Raw genomic sequence first — 25033 nt, 5'->3', positions numbered from 1 at the left:
CTGGGTCCTGGGTGGGTGACCGTAGGCAAGTCATTTTGCCTTCCTGAAAATCAGAGTGCTCTCATAGCACCTCTCGCTAACTACCATCTGCCCTGTAGAAAGCATTCGAGTAGGCGCTTCTGGTACAAATGCATCTTAGTTACTTCTCTCTGTGCCTCTTGAAGAACTTCTAAAGACAAAACTGAAGTTCAGAAAAGTTAGTTGATTTGTCCCCCAGTTAGAAGTGTCCAGATGACCATTTGAGCCCAGGTCTGTCTGCCTTATTGTGTCATCACCTTTCTGACCCATCCAGCCATTGGCATCTCTGGATTGTCCTGCCTGGTGGGCTGACCCTGGCCTGGAGCCACTGGTCTCATCTCAGGGCCCTTTCAGCCTTGGCATGGCTCAGCCAGGAGGAGAAGGTCCATCTCGGGCCTTTCAGACAGACTGCTGCCCCTGCTAGGCACTCAGGTAGGCGGTGAAGAGGCTAAGACTTGACCTGCAAGATTCCTCAGAGACAGGCATCCAGTCCTCGTACACAGATGCAAAAACCAGGGCACAGAGAGGACAAATGGCCCATCCAAGGGCACACAGCTAGTGATGAACAAACCTGTCAGATCTTTGTTCTCCATCCCTCCCCAGCAAAGACCCCTGCCAGACAGGAGATGCCATGTTCAAGGCAGCTGGGAGCGGGGGAGGGGTGCTGTTTTTAAGAAAATCCTTGAAATTGGGTTTCCACTCGGCTGCTCTCCCCTCCCCCAAACCCTTTCTGCATCATCATCATTGTTTCCATCCCATTTAGAGAGAGTGAACAGTTTCCTGGGATTCAATTTCTCTTATAATAGTTGGAAGGAAACAAAACTATAGGCTGTAAACATTCCCTGCATTGTATGAAAAAAATATCTTCATTATGGGGCAGGCACAATAAATGCAGACCACAGTCTTTCCCCCAATCCATCGCCTAATGCCTCCTCGCCTAGGCCTGCAAATATTTAAACAACTCACAGGCAGGAATCCAGAGCTCTTAAATAACTATGTGTGTCGCCAATGGGATGCAGAATTAAGACTGGTGAGGTCTAAGTACTGACTCCTTCTCGGTGATTTTCTCTCAATGAAAACTAGACAGACTAGTCCATTTTTTCTGAGCATGTGTTTAGGGCTGTAACGGAGAGCTCATTAGTACAGTTTGACATATACTCGATTCTCCCCACATACATAGGATGGGTTTTTTTTTTCCTCCTTGCATTTTATTCTCCAGCTGTGAAATAATATTAAATTTCATCAGATTTGAATGAAATCTATGGTCTTGAAACAGTTACCTTTAAGGTCCCCCTCCGCATGTTTATCCAGAATTCATGAATCATGTTCTGATAACACAACCATAATTATTTTTAAAGTGTGATGCTTGTGGCTTTAATAGGAAATGCTGGCAAAAGGCCTTTTCTCTTTGATTGTTTATAATCTTAGCAGTAATCACGCTGTTACCTGCTCCGCACCACAGCAGGCGAAACACAATTTCATTTTAATATGAAGCGCGAGCTCTTCACTCAGGTTTTAATTAAAGCAATAAAAGCCTTGTCATCTTTGCCCTTTACAATGTACACAGACTCAGAGGCCTGAGTTACTAAGCCCAGAATCTTAGATCTCAACAACAGCAGGAGGGTCACTTGCCTCCAGACTACGTTTTCTGGGAAGCGTTTCTGGTTTCAAAAAGCCTCAACCTCACCTGTGTCTCTCTGTGCCTCATTTTCCTCATCTGTCAAATGGGGACACCAATAGCACATACCTGGTAGAAATTATATGAGGATGAAATGAGACCAGCCATGGAAAACATTTAGCCCCAGTGCCTGAGCCCAGGGACGCGCACAGTAAATATTAATTATCAACTGTAATGTCACTATTTAGTGCTGGAAAAAACTAACAGACTCTCCACGCTCATTATTCACATGAGGCTCAGAGAGATATCACCATATGTGAAGGGGCCAGAGCGAGGCAGAACCTTGAACTCAGAGCTCCCGGCTCTTTGTCCCATTCTGGGCCTTCTACACTGCCCCCTGCTGGAAGGAGCCTGCAACTTCAAGGCCACAGGCCCTCAGCGCCCAAGAACTACAGGTGCCAGCTCCACCCCTCAGGCTGCACAGGGGTCTGTGTCTTCCCATCCAAGTCCATGCTTGATCTCAGTAGTAAGAAAAGCAGACTAGGCACCCTTGGGGAACAAGAGAATCGAGGAAGGAAGGCTGCTGTGCAAACAGTAGCGCTTACAGAACCAAGGGTAATGATCAGGGAATTCCAAGTTCTCGTGTCTGCCGCGTGCCGGGTGAGGAGTGAGGCACTGGGAAGCCAGCCTCATTTTTCAGCATGGGTACGTTGGCCTTTTTAGTATGATAGCTGCACACTTTCTGGTGGAACATCAGGACGAGATGCTAAGGGGTGTGGGGGCCACAGCTGCTGCTCACACCCCACAAGGCTCACATTTGGGGGTACACACCACACTCCAGGGGCCCCTGGGCTGCCTGGTGAGCACCTCAGGTGTAAGCCTCCAAATCCTCATGCCCTACTGTGCAGTGTCTCTTCCCTTGCAACAGCTCCTGGGCCACTGCGATTCTCACTGTAGGAACAAAGTCTCCAGTTTGCCAGCCTCATTTTAGAATACGCCTTCTACTTGCCCCCTGCCCCCGCTGGAATCTGCCTTCTCCACACAATCTGTGGGGGTGCTGCCCACACCCACAGCTCAGGAGGGAAGGTAAGACTGGCATCCTCCTCCTTCTCCTCTGCCCCAGTCATGCAGGCCACTATCCACCGTCCTCACAGACTGCCACCCACTCCACTCAGCCCCATCAACATCCTTGCACCACCATTATGCCCCCAGCCTTCAGTTCTGGCTCTGCCTCCTGCCCATCCCACCTGACCCCAGTGTCCTCCTGGGCCCCTCAGCTCAGCTACTGTGTTGTGCTGGGCTCTCGGCCCCTCACCCATAGAAAGCTTACCCTCCAGGCAATCTCAGCTCCCTACTCCCAAGGCATACCAGGACCCTGCCAATGCCACAGCCATTCACCTTTAAAATCCCTGGTCCCCTTCCCACTCTGACCAAGGTGTCCTCTTCACCCAGTCACTACCCACTGCTTCTCCAGCTTCACTGGACTCTGATCGCTGGGCCCCTGTCTTCTTTCTATACCCACCTTAAAGTCCTTGGTCCTTCACATCAGTCTGTCTTTTCTTTTTTTTTGAGACAGAGTCTCACTATGTCACCCTTGGTAGAGTGCCATGGTGTCACAGCTCACAGCAACCTCCAACTCCTGGGCTTAACCAATTCTCTCGCCTCAGCCTCCCAAATAGCTGGGACCACAGGTGCCTGCCACAACGCCTGGCTATTTTTTGGTTGTAGTTGTCATTGTTGTTTGGCAGGCCCGGGCTAGATTCAAACCCACCAGCTCTGTATGTGCTGGCTCCTTAGCCGCTTGATCTATAGGCGGCAAGCCCACTTCAATCTGTCTTTGAGAGAAAAGCTTTGAGTGTCCTTCTGTTCTACCTGCCTGGTAAACCTCTTGCCCTGGACTACCCACCTGTCTGTCCCTGCAGCACCTGCGCAGGGAGCTCACTCTCCCAGCTCCACAACGAATATCCCAGACCTTCTCCCACTCCCAAGAAGTCCTGTGCCCTGATGCTCAGCCCACCGACTATGAGAAGACAGATGTTTGAAAGTGCTTCCAGCCAAGCCATCTACAGCCACCCTCCTTTTCTCTTCTGTCCTCACTCTTTCCCTGCTAAGGCCAGAGCCACCAGCTCTGGGAAGAACCCAGCCCTTCCCACTGTCTCTGAAACCTTAAACCATCCTTTCCTGAACCTCTCATGGACACCTTTCATCATTGACAATTAAACATTCTAAAGGCTCTCATCTTTTTTTTAAAGTCCATTCTATGGAGCCATTATCTCATTGAGCCATGGTGTACAATCAGACCAGACTTCCCCCAAAAGTGGTCTACATTTACCACTTACCCATCCGCACCTCGCACTCCTCCTCATCTTCCTGTGGGACCTGTGTCCCCCTCTACACGTCAGATACAACATGGATGCTCTTACTGAGGGCCAGAACAACCACCCTCCTTTCTGCTAAAAACATTGGACACCTTTCAACTTTCATCTCATCAGAAGCATCTGACCTAATCGATCCTCTCCTTCTTGTTTAAATATTGTTTAACTTTTGCAAGTTATACTAAATCTCCATGGTTGAAAATCCCCTAAGTATAAAAAGATACAATGGAAAGTCTCTTTTCTACTCCTGGCCACCACCTGCACAGTTCTGATACCACGCATGGCACAGCCACATGGGCACACACTCACCCACTGCTCAAAGCCACTGTTAGCAGTTTCCATTGACTCTCCCAGGGTTAATTTAATCAGATGCAAACACACAAAAACATACATTTTTATTACCTTTTTTGAGCAAACGGTAACACACTATACTGTTTTACACCTTGCTTACTGTCTTTAGTAATACTGTATCTAAAAACCTTCTATATCATGTCAGCAGTTTCCTCATTCTTTCTTTCTTTGAGTCAGTCTTACTCTGCTGCCTGGGCTGGAGGGCAGGGGAATGATTATAGCTCACTATAGCCTCAAATTCCTGGGCTCAGGAGATCCTCCCATCTCAAGTAGCTAGGACTACAGGCACAAGCCACCATGCCTGGTTAATTTTTTTTTTTAATTTTTTTGTAGCGATGGGTGTCACGATGTTGCCCAGGGTAGTCTCAACTCATTCTTTCTTTAGAGCCATAAGGTATTCCATTTGATAGATGCACATCATTTATTTACCTTGCCCCATATTGGTGGGACATTTGGGTTGTTCCATTCTTTTGCCATGATAAACAATACCAAAATGAATATTCTTCAATATATCCTTTCTCAGGTGTGCCAATATATCTGTAAGAGATATTTCCAAAAGGAGAGTGGTGGGGTTAAAGGGTAATCTTTGTTATCTTGATAGATGTTGACAATTTGCCCTCCAAAGGGGTTATACCAATTTACTCTCCCTACAAAATGTGGAACAGTGCCTGCTTCCCCACAAGAACTGTCAGAGTGTGTCATCAAACTTTTGGATTTTTATCAATCTGATGGGTGAAAAATAGTAGTTTTAATTGTTCCTCTTATGAACTATTCTTAGCATCTTTTCATATATTTAAGGTCCATTTACATTTTCTTTTCTGTTCATCTCTCCTTCCCTATTTTCTACCTGGGTTTTCAACTGATTTCTAGTAACTCTTTATATATTAAGGCAACTAGTCCTTTGACTGTTGCATGAGTTGAAGATATTCTTGCCCAGTTTCTTGTCTGTCTCTTGACTTTACTTATGCTGGTTTGGCCATACAAAAACTGTATGTTTGTTTTATGTTAATTTTTATATTTGTGTTCATTTCTTTTATGCTAATTTATGGTCCAATTTTTAGGTCTAAGGCTTTGAATCATAGAAATGCTTTCCCTGTTCCAAAGTTGTAAAGTACACCTTAAGGACCATTTTGCTGACGCCTTTATGGTTTCCTTGAGCACATTTAAATCTCTGATTTACTTACAACTTATTCTTTGATAAGCTTCTTTCTTTCTTTCTTTTTTTTTTTTTTTGAGGAGACAGAGTCTCACTTTGTCACCCTGGGTAGAGTGCCGTGGCATCACAGCTCACACCAACCTCAAAGTCTTGGGTGTAAGTAATTCTCTTGCCTCAGCCTCTCAAGTAGCTGGAACTACAGGTGCCCACCACAATGCCTGGATATTTTATTTTTTGTTGCAGTTGTCATTGTTTAGCTGGCCCAGGCCAGGTTCGAACCCACCAGCCTTGGTGTATATGGCCAGTACCCAACCCACTGAGCTACAGGTGCCACCCTCTTTGATAAGTTTTAAGGAGCTATAACTCCAATATCGTTTTCACCTGGACCCCCTCCTTCTTGAAACACACTGCCCTTGGTTTCTAAGACTCCAAGTTCTCCTACATCTCAAACCACGCCTTCTCAGTTTATTTCAGTCTTCTCCTCCTCTATTTTGCCTTTAAAGGCTGGAGCTCAACATTTCAGAGTCATTGGTCCTCTGCTCTCCTTCCTCTTCCTTCTCTCTGTAGAACTTGCCTTTGCCTCCATGGTTTAAATCCCATAGGGACTGAGAATTTTCATATTTACTTCTCCCGTGAGCTACAGACTTTTGCAACCATCTACTTCTTGGACATCTCCCCTAGGATGAGTACCTCAGATGAGGTCTACGTTAGACCTCATCATGCCTGAATCTCCCATCTCCCATCTCCCATCTCCCTGGGCCTTCCCAACTCAGAAAATGGTGCCACCCTGCTGACAATGGGCTCATGGTAGGAGCCTGCGAGTCCGCCTTTACTTCTCTTTCCCTCTATGTCCATCATTGTCAAGACTCTGACTTTCTTTCCAAAACACATCTACTTCTTTGAATGTCCTCTGCCTCTGCCACAATCCAGGACAACATGGTCCTTTACCTGGCCTGTCACCACACCTCCCATTGGGTCTCCCTGTATTGACTCTCACCTGGGAAAGCTTTTAAAGCTGCAAATCTGATCATGTCATTCAGTCTTAATCTCCTTTGACTCTGTCTCATTCTCACACACAGATACACACATACATACACATATACACACACACACACATACACTGAGAAGTTCTTTTGGCAACCCTTAGCAAAGATTCTGGGATCTCTAGCAGAAGTGGTATTTAAAGCCACAAGAGTAGAAAACTGTAGGAAGGCTGTAATGAGGAGGTGACACTGGCAATGCCCCTAGAAGAACAAATAGGCATGTGCTGGGTGAAAATGACTGGGGAATTCCCACCCAGGAAACATCACATACAAAGACACATCACAGCACTGTAAATGAGCACCAGGGGTGACTGGAGACTCATCTTGTGTGACCAAAGCATTATTTATGGTAATAAAGACAATAAAAATAAGTCACAGCTTGTTTTCCCTGAACACTGGTGCTTTACATATTTAGTTTAGAGTTCCCGGCAGTGGCGCCTGAGACAGGGATGCCTATGAGAGTGACAGACAGGAGGAGGCCCTGGGGTGATGGTGGGGACAGGGTATGGCCTCAGCTGGAGTCTGGCTGGAGAGAGCTAGAACCCCATGGAGAGCTGCAGAGTTGTCTCCCCTTGGGAAAAGGGGAGCGGCTTCCAGACCACTCCCCTGTGTCTCCTCCTTGGTTCACAGTTCCCATATGACAGAGGCCAATTTTCCAAAGAAGGGGCAGCTGTGAGTAGTTAGCAGCTGGACAGTGGGTGACACTTTAGTGAGATACCAGCAGAATCCACAGCACACACATCATTTATTATACTTCTCACCACCTAGGAGGCAGGGTGTGGTCCCCTACATGGCCCATGCTGAGGCTTGGAAGAGCTTGCCAAGTCCCAAGCCCACCTCCTTTCCTCCTCACCTCATCCCAGGTAGAAGGAGACTCTTCTGGGTCACATAACCAGAAAATACCAATTCCTATAACTCCTGGACAGGGTCTGCTTTCAGCAGCGGAAAGAGCTGATCTGCACCAGGCCCTCTATCCACTGCTGCCCTGTCTGAGACCCTATCTCATTCTCACGCCACGCCACCACACCCAGGCAAGTTTGGTACAAAAGAAACCCAGCTCCTTGGGAGGGATAATGTATAGAAGGTAAGGCAGCTATGCAGGAATTTGGAGGAGACTTGCAAGAAAGCCAACAATGGAGCATGCATTTGCAAAAGAAACTTCAAGCCCCAGAAGGGCTAGTCTGAAAAATTTTTTCAAAGGACGCAGTCCAGCTAATACATACCCAGTTGGAGACAGGCTTAGCTGCGATTTCCAAGCAAAGAACATGGTGCTTCAGGAGATGTGCTAATATTAAAAAGCAGGTTTGTAGCATGGTAAAATCAGAGGTTCTGAAAACAAGTTCTCCAGAAATGGCTTCCCACTCATATCCAGAACCTTGCACATAAAAGGTACCCAATGAACATTTGCTGAATGAGCAAATTTTGTACTTTAATGTGTTTACAAAATGCATTTTATGCCACTTGGACTGTTTATCCTCTGAATCCTCAGTGGCTATGAGACCTTTGTTTGGCTCACGTGTACATCAATTCTTTTTTTTTTTTTCTTTGCGGTTTTTAGCCGGGGCTGGGCTTTGAACCCACCACCTCCCGCATATGGGACTGGCACCCTATTCCTTTGAGCCACAGGTGCCGCCCTACATCAATTCTTAATCCAACAAGTGGGACAACTGGCGAGACAACACTCAATGACGAAGCATGTGTGTATGTGGGAGGGTATGTCAGTTCAAGCAGCACTCCATGGAAAAGACTGGAAGGAAATATACAGAACCTTCAACCTTAAAGACCAGAGGCCAGTGGAGTCCCACCCCTCCATGGGGAGCTGCAGGTCCCAGAAGAGTCTAAGTTATTCTTCAGCAAAATCAGCAAGAACTGCATCCCCTATGTTTCCTATATGTGGTAGTATTGGAAAAGGCCACAGTACTTTGCAGCTCCTATCAAGAGGAGATGACTTATACCCTTATACCTAGACTGGCCCTGTGACTGGTTTTGACCAAGAGAACATGCTGGAAGTAATCTTGTGGGCTATTTCAAGCCCAGACCTTAGGGTCCTGCAGTGTCTGCTCTGGGAAACTTTCTTCCACCACGTGAACAACCTCAGGCTAGCCAGGTGGAGGACAAGAGACCATGCGGAACAAAAGTGAGCCTCCAGCCACACCAGCCCATAGCTGATCTGGTAACTTATTGTTGCCTCTAAGGTGATCCTAGGCAAGACCAGAAGAGCCACCAGCTGAACCCAGCCCAAGCACCAACCCTCAGAATCAAGAAGTAGGTAAATATTTATTGTTGTAAGCCACTAAGTTTTAAGGTGTTTGCTATTCAGCAAAACTGATACACTATAAGAAGTCTGGATTGCAATCACAAAATTTACTCATGTTAAGATTGGCTCATACCACCAATTAATTAATCTCTGAACATTCTGATGTCTTTTTCATAAAGTGCTAAGTTAGGAAGCCCCTCTGGGTGATAGCACAAAAGATTTAGAAGGACCGTCAGGAAGTCCAACCACCCTATTTCACTGTTAGGGAAACTGGAGTTCAAGGAAGAGAAGGGACCACATTCACTCAGTACACAAATATTTCCTGAGTGCTATGGGCCAAACATTGTACCCCACTAGGGTACACAGCAGTGAACAAGAGAGATCCTCCCCCAGTGGAAGTCACAATCTAGGGTGAAAATCAGATGTCATTATAACTAAGTCATTACACAGACAAATAGACGACCACAAAGAGTGACCAGCACCATGAATTAAAGTGATCTGGTGCCACGAGAAGAATCGTGGAAAGGGGACCCCATTTGGATCTGGAGGTCACGAAGAGCTCTCTGTAGAAGTGAGTTGGTGGCAGCCTCAGAGTGAGAATGGGGCTCTCCACAGACAGGACAAGGTAAGTGTGTGAAGCTTTAAGTCCCTGCTGTGCAGGTCCAAAGGCCACCTATATCACTCCCAGGCTGAGTCACCAGAGCTGAATTGGCAAATGTTCTCGAGCCTCAGTTGCCTCCTCTATAAAATGAGCTTAACAGTGATATCTACTCATCTCAAAGCTCTTCTGCAGATCAGCTGAAATAACCACTGAAGAAAAGACTTCGCAAACCACAAGATGTTGGGTGAACAGCTGAACTTGATACTGTCAATGGTTTGGGGAAGGTGACATTTTCCCTGAGTCACCTCTCCAAAGAACCATGCTCCCCTCTGCCCAAGCCTTGACCAGACCCAGAGGCTCATGGAGTACCACTTTCTCTTCTTGGGGGAAGGATGGTGCCAAAACTTTCCATCAGGGTCTGAGCCACAACCAACTTTATTTACCATAGATAGTTCTGAAAGCCAGGGTTCGATATGTTAACACATTGCAACTTAAACATTGTGCAAGGCTCAGATGAGATGTTCCAGGCGAGGTCTGGTCTGTCGTGATGACGACATTACAAGCTGACTGTATGCAATTAAATGGCCTCCATGGAGTCTTCCAAAATGCCCACTTCCCAGACCTGGAGTTTAGACCCCCAGTCTATCAGGCCGACACACATCCATGCAATATAAAGACAGCTTTGCAGCAGCAGTGCAGGGCTTACATGGGGACAGGCCAGAGAAGGGACATGGCAGGGCAGCCCCCACACGAGCAGCCCTGCAGGGACAGGAGAGAGGATGTGGCACCTGGCAGTGGAGTTTCCACGTCTCCCTGAACTGCAGTGTCTTCCTCACTGGGAGTGTCCCCTGTGGCCTCTGTGTTACTCATCAATGGCCCCCATGGGACCTACCACAGAATGGGGCACATCAGTGATGTAAGTTAATAGGCTTCTGCTGCCCAAGCTGGAAAACATGGGCCCAGCCTGATAGCTGAGAGGCCACCCAACTTGGACTGCTACAGTGACAATGGCAGTAGGGACAGGGTGGAGGTGAGCTCCGGGCCGGACCATCCCCAAGATTCTCAGCAGCTGTGGAACTTCCTGCCTCTCCATCCAGCACCCGGACCTGGTGCCATCCTACAGGTATCACTGTTTTAGAAACCACGCTCTATCATGCCATAGGCTTTAGTGAGCACCCTCCCCAGGGTCCCAACACCCTGAGCACCATCCCTGGCATCCTTCCTGGACCCTCAGCCTGCAGTGAGGACCCTGTGGCATTATCGTCTATAATGAAAATGCTCCCAGCTGAGAGGAACATTAATTTTCAGAGACCTGACTCTCCATGGTCTCTGATTCCCACTGGCATCTATGTCCCCTAGAGGGCTGGGCTGGGGGTTGGGCTAGCTTTGCCCAGGGATGAGTCAGCCTCCTTCACCACTGGCAAGGTTCTCACTAGAAGGCTCTGGTCCTTTCCCTTTGTGCCATATTCATAATGCTCCCCCGGGGCCTTGCACAGCATTGGGTGGGCTGAAGAATTCTGCATACACCCACACCAAAACACGCTCCACGGGTGCTATGAGGGGGGAAAGGCTGGCCATGCCGGGGCATAGGACACCTGACTCAGTGCCACTGAGAACTCCCCTCTGAGCCTGGGAAATGTGGGCAGCACATTTCAATTTTTATCCAGTTCTCAGTAATGTCTGTTTTAAGCCAAGAGTAGCCAGGTAGCTGACCAATAGAAAACACTCTAATCCCACTTTGATTGTTCCTTTCAAGGGGACTCAGCTGATATTCTTGATCATTCTGAGAGAGGCCCAGGGCAGGCTGGGCTCCCTGCTCTGTACCCTCCCTCCTCCACCCAGGAGCAGCTCAGCTCTGCCAGCCCAAGGCTGAGACCCCCGGGCAGGGAGGACAGTGCACCCACCTGGCTGGTTGACAGGAGCTCTGGGTTTCCGTCACTCATCCCCACGTAAGCACTGTCACCATCAAACTAGAACAGAGAGAGAGGGAAAAGCAGCTCTGATTAAAATGTTCTCAAGGAGGCTCCAGGAGAAGCAGCCAGAGGAGGTCACGGGACTGAAAGCGTGGCCGGGGGGGCCTGCAGAAGCCAAGATCAGAGCCCAGGAGGCAGAGGCCCCATTTGGACCATTTTTGTGGCCCGTTGGGGTTCAGGTTCACACCATTAATCATACTTGGGAGGAAGACAGGAAAACCTTTCTGCCTTCTAGACTTCGTCCAAAGACTGCCGCATCAGGTACTGAGCTTCCCATCCCTGGAAGTATGCAACACCTCCCTTGGCCAAAACAACATCAAGTGACCAGCTAAAGCTAGAATCTCATGTTCCAAGAGAGACCCAGATCTCCAGAGCCTTGGGGCCATGACAGCTTGCCCCAGACATACTTCTTGGCTTTGTGGCTTTGCCCCTTCACCTATCCCATCCTAGCCCCTAAGGCCTTCCCTGGCCACAGACAGTGAGGGTTGTGGGAGAAACAGTGTGTGTACAGGGACACATGTATAATACAATCCTGTATTTGGAGAAGCTGCCACCGCTGAATACAGGAAGACGTCCCTACAATGGAGCAGATGCAGTGGATGAAATGTGGGTCCTGGGGCCCTTGGCTCCCTCTTTGCCCTGATGTGTGACCTTGAGCAGGTGTCCAAACCTCTGAGGCTCCTTTATCAAATGATCATGCTCCCCTCTTCAGAAGATGTTGCACTGCTGAGCTCTTGACTCGATTACAGCTAGTGGCCTTCTCTTGAGCTACACAGCAGTCTGACTCTGGGTTCTCTAGAAGCAGAGCCTGAGGCAAGGGTTCAAATTCATGTGATTTTTGAGGGACTGCTCTTTAAACATAACCTGTACATGTGGGAGGGAAGAAGAACAGGGCAATGAATGCAGCTGAGCCAGGTGGTAATCTCAGCTAATGACTTCCTTCAGTCTGACCCCATAGGGAGCTCTAGGGCACAAACAGCACTGTACTGTCAGTTCCAAATGAAGCAAGGAATAGCCTTTGCAGGCCGTGTAAGTAAGTCATTGGCTGTGAGCTGCCCTTAGGGGACACACGGATGCATGACCTTCTGAGCACGATGGTCCCCATTTGGCCAAGGATGACTCTCCAGGGTTAACCGGACCAGCTGCCAGCCATTTGTTGTCAGCGCTCACAGCAGATGGGAAATGTCCGTGCTGGCTGGTAACAGGTTCTGGGTGGGCCACCAGTGGCAACCAGCCATCTTATTTTAATTGAATGATTTATTTATTAGGAAATAGTCACATGGTTCAAAATTCTAAAAGTACAAAAAGCAACACCACCCCTCCTCCCAGCCAGCCATTGTCCTTCCCCAGAGACTCGTGTTTCTGGCAGCTGCTTTGTGTCTTTCAAAGACTGTCACCATATATACATTTTACAGTCATTCCTTCCACAAATGGCAGCATACCAGACACCCTGTTGTACACCTTATTTTTGTCTTAACAACACATCTTGGAACATGTTTTATATCAAACATAGCTCTGTCTTCTGTGCCTCATATCCCGTAATATGGATGTAACATCCTTAACTATTAAATAGTTGAGTGCATGGGCGGTTGCATCATTTCTAGTCTTTTCTATTCCGACACTGTTCCCAAGAGTACAGCCAAGAGTAGCCAGGTAGCTGACCAATAGAAAACACTATAGTCCCACTGTGTTCCTTTCACGGGGACTCAGCTGATATTCTTGATCATTCTGAGAGAGGACCATGGCAGGCTGGGCTCCCTGCACTGTACCTCCCTCCTCCACCAAATATTTTTATACATCTATCATTTATCCTGGGTGCGAGTTTAGCTATAGGATTAATTTGTATGACTGCTGAGCCCAACTGTCTGTGTGTTTATAATTTGGATAGACATGACCAAGTAGCCCTTGGTTATAGAAATTCAAACTCACTCCCACCACCATGCTTGAGGTCCCCCAGCTTCACTTGGAGAATCTTTGCTCAACACCTGACTCAGATGCCAGCCCCCTACCCCTGTGGGCTGAGAGCCCCCCACCACCTCTACCACCATTCCTTGCTTTACTTTGTTCTTTGTTCCATAGCCCCTCTGACCTCCTTACCTTCTAGAACTCTCTATAATTTACTTATTTACTATGATCATTGCTTATGGTTGGATTTCCTCTACTAAACAGAGGCTCCCGGGGTTCTGGGATCTTAGTCTATCTGTACACTGATGCCTCCCAAACTCCTAGAATGGTGCCCAGAACAGAGTAGATGCTCAATAAATGTTTGCTGAATGAATGAACAAATGAATGATGCAGCTACTACAATATTCATATTATCCCTTACCATGCCAGTCTTCCCATGGAGGCAGTGGGGTTGGTGGTTACACCCTAGAGCCTCTCAGCACAGGGATGGGCAGAGTTCCTTGGCAACTGTGGAGTTATCAAAAGGAAAGTCTGTGCCACGCCTAGAGTTTATGCACTGACCCCCGTACAGAGCCCTGCCCACCATATTGCACCCAGAGCTCATGATTCAAGGCCTGCACCTCCCCCAGGAGGTCTACCATGCTCTCATCTTTTCTGGCTGTCCCTGTCATAACACAGACTGTCTGCACATTTGCCATCTATCCTGGAGTGGGACCAAAATGGAGGCTGGAACTGTGTCCTGGTCATATCTGAATCCCCCCAGCACCAGGCACAGGCATTAAGCTGGCAGGGTAGTGTCACATTCAATGAAAGCTCCTGGATACAGTCATTGGTTTCTTTAACATAAAAAAGACTTTGTAAGCATCATACATAATGTATAAGTAACATATTCTAATGGAAAGAATAATTAGAAATGGGGGGCATTAAGTTTAATCAAGTGTCTGAAACATTGCATAAAGCAATACTAATCAAACAGTATGGTACAGGTTAAAAATACAGAAATATACATCAGAGAGACAGAAGACAAGATGTTTGAAAAGCCTTTGTAGCAGCCACTGTTTATTAAATGCTAGCTAGAACACAGCCACCACAAGGGCAGGGGCCATCATCTGTTTTGCATGTACCCCATAGGAAATAAATAAGTATGTGGTGAATGAATGTATCTGGCCCTGAGAAAAATGCTTCACATAAAAGATCTCATGTCCTCCCAATGAACCAATGAAGAAAGTAGTCTTTCCCTGTTTAAAATCAAGGAAACTAATGGAGAGAGGAAAAAGTGTGACCCAAGATCACACAGTGGGGGAGAAACTGGACTTTGAGAATAACTTGATTTTTTTCCTGGTCTGTCTCTCCTATTAGGCTGCAAGTTCCTTGACAGCAGGGACTCAGGGTTTTTTAGATCCTACCACATTAATAATTAGCCCACGGCCTGGCACATAACAGGCGTGTAATACGTTTGTGCTAGAGGTTCAGGAGAGGGAGGCGTTATCCACGGTGAGCAGCGACCACGGCATTGAGAAGCAGGGCAAAGATGCCTGGATTTCGGTGTGTGTGTGTTGGGGTAAGCAAGACTGGGGGCAATGGGTACCCATGAGGTCACGAGGGTCTCTCTTATTCATTCACTCATTTATTCAACCAACACCTAAGAAACAGCTGCCACATCCCAGGGCAAAGATGCTTCCAGCTTTTGAGTTTAGTGGAGGTTCCCAAGACAGGGCCTGAGTCACCTCAGTTCAGTTACCCCTGAATGCTCTGCATGGTGCCCTGGAGCTACTGAGGACCAGTGACTAAGAGAGCAGAGACCCTGAGCCAGAGGGGAAGCCAGTTCTCTGCCCACCTCTGCCTGGGCTCCACCAGGACAGGGCTCTTAGAGAGGGAAAGGGGACCCTGAGGGCTGCCAGGCATCCCCTGGCTTGACCTCAGGACACCAAAGCCCAAGACTTACCCCCTCATTCCCTCCTCATTTGGGACCCATTCTTGAGGAATGAAGCCGAAAGCCAAGCCACTGCTGTCCCCAGACATAGCAGGGCTACCTCCTCTGTGTGTGCGCACAGACAAGATCCCAAACTCCACATCCTCACCCACCACACTGCATACGCTGAATATGGGCACAAAGGTATCTGACATATGCTGAGGGCACAAGGATGGGGGCACACACATGCACCACACATCGACTCACATTACACACAACACAGCGTTCAAGAGAGCACCTAGTCGCACATGTACTACACCCATAGGTACACAAACCAATGGGTGCATGGTACAAGCATGTGTGTGCACATACCAGTGCCCTTGAACATGACTGTATATAATGCCCACGGCATGCACACAAGGGAAGGGAGGCCACGCCCAGACGTGTATAAATACCCCAAGTATTTGCACCTGTATAAATGCAGCTCACATACACGCCAATACATACACTGCAGGTGCTCGTGGAGATATACAAAGCAGAGATGCACCTGAACTTAAATTCTGTGCAGATTTCACAATTTATCAGTCTCTAGGTCAAAAATCTTTCTTTCACACACACAACCTTCTGTAGGCTTTAAAATGCAGGAGAGGGGGAATGTAGGGAGAATCAACAGCCTCAGAATTTCCATGAAATGCCAGGAGAACATCCTCTTACCAGCGACTGGAATAGATTAATTTTCCCCATTTCATATTCTAATTATAATTCCTTTTCCCATTGCCATCTTCAGTCCTCATTACAGCTGGAAGATTGTTCTGCAAAAGCCAGGCCTTCATCTTCTCTTCCCAAGAGTTTTGTCATGGAAATGAGTTTTGGAATCTGAAAGAACCCACATTTTTGCAAATATCGAATGTGTAGGGATAACCCTTTCCTGACGGACACCAGGGACACAGCTCAGAGAGGTTTCTACAGGGTCTGTGTGGTCCTCTCTGGGACAGGAGTTCCAGGGTCCCTATTCAAATAGCCATGCCCCAACCTAAGCACACCCTGTTCCCCCTAAGCTTTTTAAAAAAAAAAAAATTTAAGGAAACTTAGTAAATAGGCCCCCAAGCTCGCCACCTTAGGCAAGTTCTGTCACTGCTCTAAGCCTCAGTTTCTCATTCTTATGACCCACAGAGTCACTGACTCATGACAGATATAAAGTAAATATTTGTGGGACAGACAGATGTGCTAAGTGGGTGGATGGACAGATAGAATGGAGGCAGGGAGTAAAAGATGGGGTGGAGGAATGGATGGGTGATGGACAGAGGGGGGAAGGGATGGATGACCATGAGATTGCATAAATTAGCACTGTCCCACAGAAATATAATGCAAGTGACAAATGGGAGCCACATATGTAATTTTTCTGTTTCTTTTTTTTTTTTTTTAAGAGACAGAGACTCACTGTGTTGCCCTCGGTAGAGTACGATGGCATCACAGCTCATAGCCACCTCCAGCTCTTAGGCTTAGGCCATTCTCTTGCCTCAGCCTCCCAAGTAGCTGAGACTATAAGCGCCTGCCACAATGCCCAGCTATTTTTTTGTTGCAATTTGGCCGGGGTTGGGTTTGAACCCACCCCCCTCAGTATATGGGGCCTGCGCCCTACTCACTGAGCCACAGGCGCTGCCCCTAATTTTGATTTTTCTAGTAGTCACCATTCAAAATGTGAATATACACAGATGAAATTAATGTCATTGATATATTTTACTTTAATATATTCACATTTCAACAATTAACCAATATAACAATGATTAGTTATTGAGGTAATTTATTAATGGGGCAAAGGAATGGATGGGCAGACAAGGATATAGGTATGGATTAGATGGTTGGGATGAGAGGGAGGAACAGAGGATAGATGGATGGATGGATGGATGGATGGATGGATGGATGGATAGATGGATGGATGGATGAGGCTGGGTGAGTGTAAGGCACAGGTGTATGGGAGGATGATTGGGATGGGAGATGAGATAAACAGATGAATGGATAGATGCCTGGATGGGTAGGCACCTGCTTGGATAGAATGGGTTGAATGGGTGGGTGAGATGGATAAGTGGGTACATGGGTCTCGTATTTCCTCCTCACCCTCTTTATACTTTTCCTGGACAACGTCACAGATTCTCAAAGTAGCAACATGTCACTCACTCTTAACTCCTCATCTATAGTCAAGTTACCTCCAGATTCCAATGTGTAATTTCCCCCAGACTTCCCCCCATTTGGCCCATGATCACCTCAAATTCAACCCATGCAATACCAAACTCATGATATGTGCCAGGACTTGCCCTTTCTCCGGCACTCCCTCATCATCATCCGTCCCCACCTCCCCCAGCCAGTGCCCCTGGAATGACTCTGGACTCCTTCTCCACGCTACATCAGAGAGCTTCCGGAGAGCTGATCCAGTCACCTGCAGAAGAATTCTCCTCAGCCTCCCACCAATCATCATCTTCCACACTGCCACTCACTAGTGATCTTTGGGCAATCACTTGACTCCTCGGATCAAAATCTGCAGTGACTCCCATCACGTACCCTGTATCCAGGACCTGCCGTGACCCCAGGCCCTGAGCCCCAGCTCCCAAGGGGTCCTCAGTGTGACTCCAGCACCCTTGCCGGTGCACACTATCCCATCCCCCATCAGCCTAGAACAGCCCCTTTCTCCACCCATTGAAATTCAACCCTTCCTAAGTTGTTTTGGTTTTTGGCAATGAACTCCAACCTTAGCAGTCTTGCTTGCTTTTATAAGCCCAAACTCCTTGGACTTAATTCAACTTCTGTGTGTAGTATAATATACTGGGTAATAGCATTGATTCCTAGATCTGAGTATTCCACCACCTACCTGCTGGTGAACTTGGACTTAACTCCCCTTTGCCTTAGTTTTCTCAGCTATAAAACAATAAACTTGTCAGTTACATTGCTACCTCCTAAGATTCTGGGTATCTGTCATAAGCTATCAGATATGAGTTAATATCTGTAATATAATGCTTAATAATGTTAACTATTTTTGACAGGTGCTTAATAAGTGTTATCTATTATTACCGTTATTATATGCTAAACTCATATTCCTTTATCAGCCTCAATCTCCCTCAGTCTAGCAGAGGACCTTGTCTCTTCTGTCACTGAAAAATTGAGGCCCTCAGATATGCCCCCCAAGCCTCTCAGCCTTCCCCACATTCTGTACATCATCCTATCCCAACTTCCTTTCCTTTTGCCTGAAAAGACGAAGTGTCTCCCTCCTACTTAAGGTCAGCTCCTTCACCTTGACCCCGTCCCTTCCATATCTTCCTCCCATTTGTTCCCACTCTTGGTCCTGGGTGTTAGGTCTAATCTAAATGTGCTGAAGCCCAACGAGAGCAGGCAATGCCTCTGTTGTGCCAGGTACTGAGCACCTACATTATGCCAAGGAACACGCCCCCGACCACGAGGGACTGATAACGCAAGTTTTGCTGCCCCTTGGAAAATGACAAACGTGCAAATAGAGCATCACAAGTGCTGACAAGCAGGAAAACAAAGGGGTTCGGAGATCACAGAGGGCGCAGCAGCCATTGTTTTTTGAACACTATCTAGTGAGTGCTTACACAGCAGTAGGTGCCAGGGATCCCTGATGACTACGACATGGCCCCTGCCTCCAAGAAGCCCCCCAGGCCTTCAGAAAAGCTGACAGCTATAACAGGAGAATTAAACCTTCCTGGTCACCAAATCTGAAAAGACCAGCCATTCTTTGGCCGTACTCCAAAGCTGCAAGTAATCACGAAATCGGTTTAAAGACCATTCTGAGAGGTCAGTGACAGTTTTGCAATCCTTGCTTCTGTGAACCAGGCAATCAACAATGGTCTTACTCCATTGTCAACGGCCCCTTGTCCACAGCTACAGCCACCCTCAGAGCCCAGGACGCCACACTCCCCTATGCCCTGGGAAGATAACTCAGTTTGATTTGGGAAGACTAGTTTTGCCAGGTACAGCAATGGATTCCACTTCTCGCACAATGCCCTCTTCCGTGACACCTGAGACAAGGCCCAAGATAACATTAGTGCAGCGGAGTAGGAACAGGCACAAGGCCTGCCAACAGAGGCATCCAGACCAAAGTGGCTTGGAAGTTCTAGGATGTGGGACACACAGGAGGTGACTGGGCAAAGATCAGGGAACGTGACATCCAAAGTGTCATCTAAGGCTGCTGTGAGCATGAGCCAGTGAGCTCTAGCTTATTGCCAGATTTTGTCCCAGAGCTGAGCCTGGTCATCTCACTGGAACCCACTGGAAGTCCCCAGCATGCAGACACAAGCCCCACTGCAGACACAAGCAACATGAGGCTCGGAGCAGTTGAGGGCTTGTCCAAGGCCATCCAGTCCCCTTAAATTTGGCCCTGACCCAAAGTACCCAAGCAACAGCTGTTCTGTAGAAGCTGCTGTTCCTCCCCTCTGCACAGAGACACAGATCAAAGACCAAGGATGCACAGCCCTCACCCCAGCCAGTCAGAGACGGGCGAGAGGCGGCTCTCAGAGATCTAAAGAGGAAACAATCAAAGCAGCACACACGCTCCCGCCTGCCCCCCGCCTGCCCCCCGCCTGCCCCCACCTGCCCCCGCACTGGGCGTGAGAACACTCGGATAAGATACAGCTCAAAAGACAGAGGTAGGGAACGTGGCGGCTGCAATGAGGGCGGGTTTTATGTGGAAGCTTCTCAGGTCGATATGCATCAGGGCCAGGGGGATGTGGAGGGTGACGTGGGGGGAGGTGGGGGGCACATGGGGGGGCTTGGGGGAGTGGGGGACATGGGGTGGGGCTGAGAGGCCTGCACAGACAGAACCCTTAGCTCAAACTAACCCAGGCCCCAGATGCCCACCTCGGCCTGTCACCCCTTGAAGCATGACAGCACAGGAGTTACAGACATGGGTCCGGGGCCAGGCTGTCTGGCTTCAAATCCCAGCCTTGCTACCTTGAAGCTGTGTCACTTTTTAAACAAAGTCACTGAGTCTCAGTTCCCTGATCTAGAAACAGAGTATGACTATTGTTTGGGTTAAATAAATTCATATACAAGAAGGGCTTAGCTTACTTAGCACACAGCCTAGTACAGAGAAAGCACTCAATAATTACTGGCTATTTTGCATTTTATTGTTGAATTCTCACCACAGCCTGGTCAGGTTGCTGTCACTGCCTCTCTTCTGTAGGTGAACAAATTGAGTGGGGCTATGAGGAAGCCTCTGCAGTCTTAAGCATGGGAAAGACCCCTGCGGCCTCTGCCCACTGTATGTAATTTAAAATGCAATTTGTAAATTAAAGTCTTTGTAGGAAAGTCCAAGGGAGGGTTGATTTTTTTTTCCCCCAAGAGTATGACTTTTGTGCTTTGTTCCTAAAATATCAAATATCAGTGTCCCTCCAAAAAAAAGGCTTTCCTCCCAACTGGAGGTCCTGCTTTGCCAGGTATAATGCACACTCTTACTCTGCCCACTGAGAAATCCAGAGTTATAAATGAGGCCCAGAGAGGTTAGGGGATTTGCCTAAGGCCACACAGCCAGGATGTATCCAAGCTAAGTCTGATGTCCAGGCAGCTGGCCCCCACCAAAAGCCCACACTGGCTTCCCACCCCTACTATGTCAAAGCTAGGTGAACCAGAGAAGGTGATCTCATGACTCTGGGCTGATGGACTTCTCCACTCATAAGGAGGGACAAAGCTTCTGGCATGGCCACCAAGAGGAGCCAGGAATGTGCCTTGTGAGCAAGCCTAGTGCTTTGGGGCACTGCAGGACCCTCTTCCCCACACCTAACAGGAGTTGGCTGGAATGGTGCTCCTTTTTTTTTTTTTTTTTTTTGGGCTGGGTTTGAACCCGCCACCTCGGATATATAGGGCCAGCGCCCTACTCCTTTGAGCCACAGGCACTGCCCTGGTGCTACTTTTTTAGTCGATAAAAACAACAAGCTTGGCTTGGCACCTGTAGCACAATGGTTATGGTACCCGCCACATACACCAAGGCTGGCAGCTAACATTGTTTCAATGTGTAATTAAAATACAAATATTGGTGCTACCAACCTTTGAACCCGGCCCAGGCCAGCTAAACAACAATGATGACTGCAACAAAAAATAGCCAGGCATCGTGGCAGGTGCCTGTAGTCCCAGCTACTTGGGAGGCTGAGGCAAGAGAATCGCTTAAACCCAAGAGATTGAGGCTGCTGTGAGCTGTGACGCCACAGCACACTACCAAGGGCGACATAGTGAGATTCTGTCTCAAAAAAAAAAAAAAAAAATCAAACTTGAGGCCAAGAGTTCAAGTCTACCCTGGGCAACATATGGTGATCCTGTCTCTACAAAAAATATTTGTATTAGCTGTGTATGATGGTGGGCACCTGTAGTCTCAATTACCCTGGAGGCTAAGGTGGGAGGATCACTTGAGCCCAGGAGGTCAAGGCTACAGTGAGCTATGATCACATCACTGCACTCCAGCCTAGGTGCCGGAGCAAGACCTCCTCTCAAATGAAAATAAAAATCAAAACAAAACATCAAGAGGTGGCATGAAAATAGCAGGGGCCACTGCAGCTACCATGGGGAGCACTACCAGGTACCTGGCTCCTCTGAAAAGTGGGAATCACTGTCCCCATTTCACAGATGAGAAAGCAGAGCCCACCCACCTGTCTCTGGCTGTTCAGAATAGGGGAACTGGCCACATGGGGCTACTGAGCCCTTGAAATGTGGCCCACCCACATTGAGATGTGTCTAAGTGTAAACACACACCAGATCTCAAAGGCTTAGAGCAACTACAAAAAAGGATGCAAAATATCTCACCAATATTTGTATTTTAATTACACATTGACACAATAATGTTTTGGATATACCAGGCTAACTACAGTATATCTTTAAAATTAATTTCCCCTGTTTCTTTTCACTTTTTAAAAATGTGGCCATGAAAAAATTTAAAATTACATGTGTAGTTTGCATTGAATTTCTACTAGACAGTGCTGGTCTAGACACTGCCCTGGCCATGTCTGCTCCTGACCCAGAACCCTGGAGACAGAAGAACTGATGTTGACAATAGCTACATTCAATTCTCTGTGATAGATCTGGGGAAACTGAGGACATCAGAGTCTGGTAATGACATTCATACACTGAAGCTCTTCTATGTGCCCTAGGTGCTGGGATCCAGCAGGAAACAAAATATAGGGCCACATGCCAGTCCAGGGTTCTGCACCGATGCCAGCTTGCAGGCTGGAGGTGAGTGTGGTGATGACACTGGAGTTCTTGCCCGGCCAAATCACCTGGAGGACCAGAGCAGCTGGATTCCACACCAACCCCTTCTTTTCTCACAGCTGGCTGGACTACAGATTTCTCAGACTGCAGACAGGAACTCCAGCTCCAACCCAGAGTCAATCTGCCTCTGAGATCACTGGCAAGCCCCATCACAGCACATTTAACAGGCTGCAACTGCCCAGAGGATGCGATGGGCAGGGCAGCCAAGTGTGCACAGCACAGCGGCCTGGCAGGCCCGTGTTTCTGCCCGGTGCAGCCACCGGTAGCTCACACACAGTCTGCGTTACCGCAGATTTATGGCAAAAATTATCCTCTCTCTCAGCTCCATTTAAAGCCATTTGGAGCTTGCTCCCATCCCCAATTATAAATCTAATTGCACATTCCAAACAGACAAGCGCTCATTAAGCTTTAATTATGCACATGTTGTTTTCAACAAACATTTTCATTTGGCCGCTGTGAGAGGGAATGTTCCAAGGGGGCTGCAGAAGCTGCCTGAAGCTGGAGGGAGCTGGGGCCAGGAAGTGGGTCAGGGTGTGGTCAGATGAGGCCTTTCAAGGGCCAGGGCTGGCCAGGACCCCATCAGATTGGGCCCGTGACTTTGTGGCCTTCCACCAGGCTTCTGCTGTGTGTCTCAGTTGGTCTCACCTGCGCTCCCAGAGTCCCCGTTGTCATGTCTAAGCTGGCACCAGTGGACCTCTCCAGGGATGGGGAGGAGGGAACACAGGGAACCGCAGCCCCAGCTCTAAAGGATAAACCCCCTCCACCCAAGAGCCAGTTTTTTCCGAGCCTCAAGGCTTAGCCCTGCTCCCGCCCACCCCACAGTGCAGTGCAGACGTCTTCTCCAGCACCATCTCCCCTTCCCTCATCCGTTCACTTATTCATTCCACAATTCTCTCCCAAGCATTGACTGGGTCAATCTGGGGCCAGTGGGGATCACAACTGATAAGAACCTTATGTGTGGTTCTGCCCAGGTCACTCTTCGTCCAGCTCCACCTCCTCCCTCCACACTGGAAAAAAGTCCAAGTTCTTGACCACAGCCTTCAGCTGAGCATCTACTCCCAGCCAGCCTGACCATCCCCAATCCTGCCTTTCTGAGACGACTCAAGCCCCTTGCATGGACCATGCTCCCATATACCTGTACTCTCCTGAAACTCCCTTCTTTTTCTTCTCCATGCAGTCAATACCCATTCACCTCCCATGTCACCCCTCCAGGCAGCCATTGCTGATACCCACTCCCAGGCTGCACCCACTGCCTCTCTGCTGTGGGTACCCACTAAGGTGTTCACCAGACCACAGTGCCACAACATAACCATCACACACGTCTGACTCCTGAGACCAGCCTGCTTACCACATGCCCAGGCTCCAGGGCCCTGTTCACCCTATAAGGGTCAAAATAGGGGCACCTGCCCCTATGTGGCTTTGAACAAGGCCTTCCCCTCTCTGGGACTCAGTTTCCTCACTTGTCCCTGAAGGGGCTGAGGTGAGGCTTCCTGGGCCCCTTCAGCAGGTCCACAGTTGGAGGACAGTTGGGGGAGGTTGGGGGGGGTGAGCAACAGAGGGGTGGGAAACTCCCAGGACACTCCTCAAAGAGCTGGAAATACAAGCAAGTGAAACACTGCATGCTTTAAAATGGAAATCAGGATCCTCCAGCATCTGGAGGCTACTCGTCATTTCAGGGCAGCTGGTCTGGAACACACTGGGGGTGAAATCTCCAGGTGGGAAACTTCCTGGGGAGTAGGAGAGGCCAAAGGGGCACACCTTCACCCACCTGTCCCAAGGGGAGCTCTGGGGCTGAGGTGGCCCTGCACAGATGCTCCACATCACAGCAGGGAGCCAAGCACTATGTCCTCAAGTGGTCCACCCATAGAATCAAATGACCTTGGCCATGGCTTCCTCCTTCCACCAAAGGCAGTGCCCAGAGAGAGGTCCCCGGCAGGCAGCCGGAAGAGTGAGTACCTCAGTCCTGAGGAAGGGTCTGGGTGGCGCCTAATAGCACTCACTACAGCTATAATCATTTATTCATTTGAAATAATTTGCGTGACATTTATGTAGTGCTGACTATAAGCCAGGCACTCTTTTAATTGATTTACAAATATTAATTCACAATCCTCTCAACAACCTCATGAGGTAAGTTACTGTGACGAATGCTCCCATTTTATAGATAGGGAAACTGAGGTCAAGTGGCCTGCCTAAGTCCACTGAAATGACAGCTAGTATGGGGTGGGTCAAACCCAGGAAGTCCAACCCCGAAGCCCGTGCTCTAATGTCGAGGCTGTGCTACCTCTGGGCCTTATTACCTCCCAAAGCATGGAGCTGCCCAACTCCCAGCCGCTTTCCCCGAGGCTATGCTGCGGTCAGCGGTCTGGAGCCTTGGGCTGCCCAATGCTGCCAATATTTGTGCTTGACAAATATCTATCATCCAAGCGGTTGGGAACAAGTCCCAAAACTGATTCTTGCCAAAGACAATTTACTAAAAGCCACATGAGCGTATGTTGGGTGGCACTGTGGCATTGGGGGTGGGGGGGTCCCTGAGACAATGAGCTGCAGATGATTTGGAA

General features: G+C 48.3%; 1 protein-coding gene across 4 annotated transcripts in view; it reads right to left on the bottom strand.

Moving 5' to 3' along the window:
* TOX2 (TOX high mobility group box family member 2) overlaps positions 1-25033 on the bottom strand; it is a 136864-nt gene that overhangs the window by 73067 nt on the left and 38764 nt on the right. For all 4 annotated transcript variants that reach the window (XM_003787610.2, XM_012803845.1, XM_003787611.2 and 1 more), the window contains exon 2: positions 11324-11389. In XM_003787610.2, the coding sequence (XP_003787658.1) occupies positions 11324-11362 (39 nt within the window). In that variant the 5' untranslated portion in view covers positions 11363-11389. The remainder of the gene's footprint in view (positions 1-11323; positions 11390-25033) is intronic.

This window comes from Otolemur garnettii, unplaced genomic scaffold (genome assembly GCF_000181295.1).
Source record: "Otolemur garnettii isolate 467f Iridium unplaced genomic scaffold, OtoGar3 scaffold00023, whole genome shotgun sequence".
Classification (NCBI taxonomy): domain Eukaryota; kingdom Metazoa; phylum Chordata; class Mammalia; order Primates; family Galagidae; genus Otolemur; species Otolemur garnettii.
The sequence above is the reverse complement of the archived record's forward strand: the minus strand, read 5'-3'. Positions and strand labels throughout refer to the sequence as shown.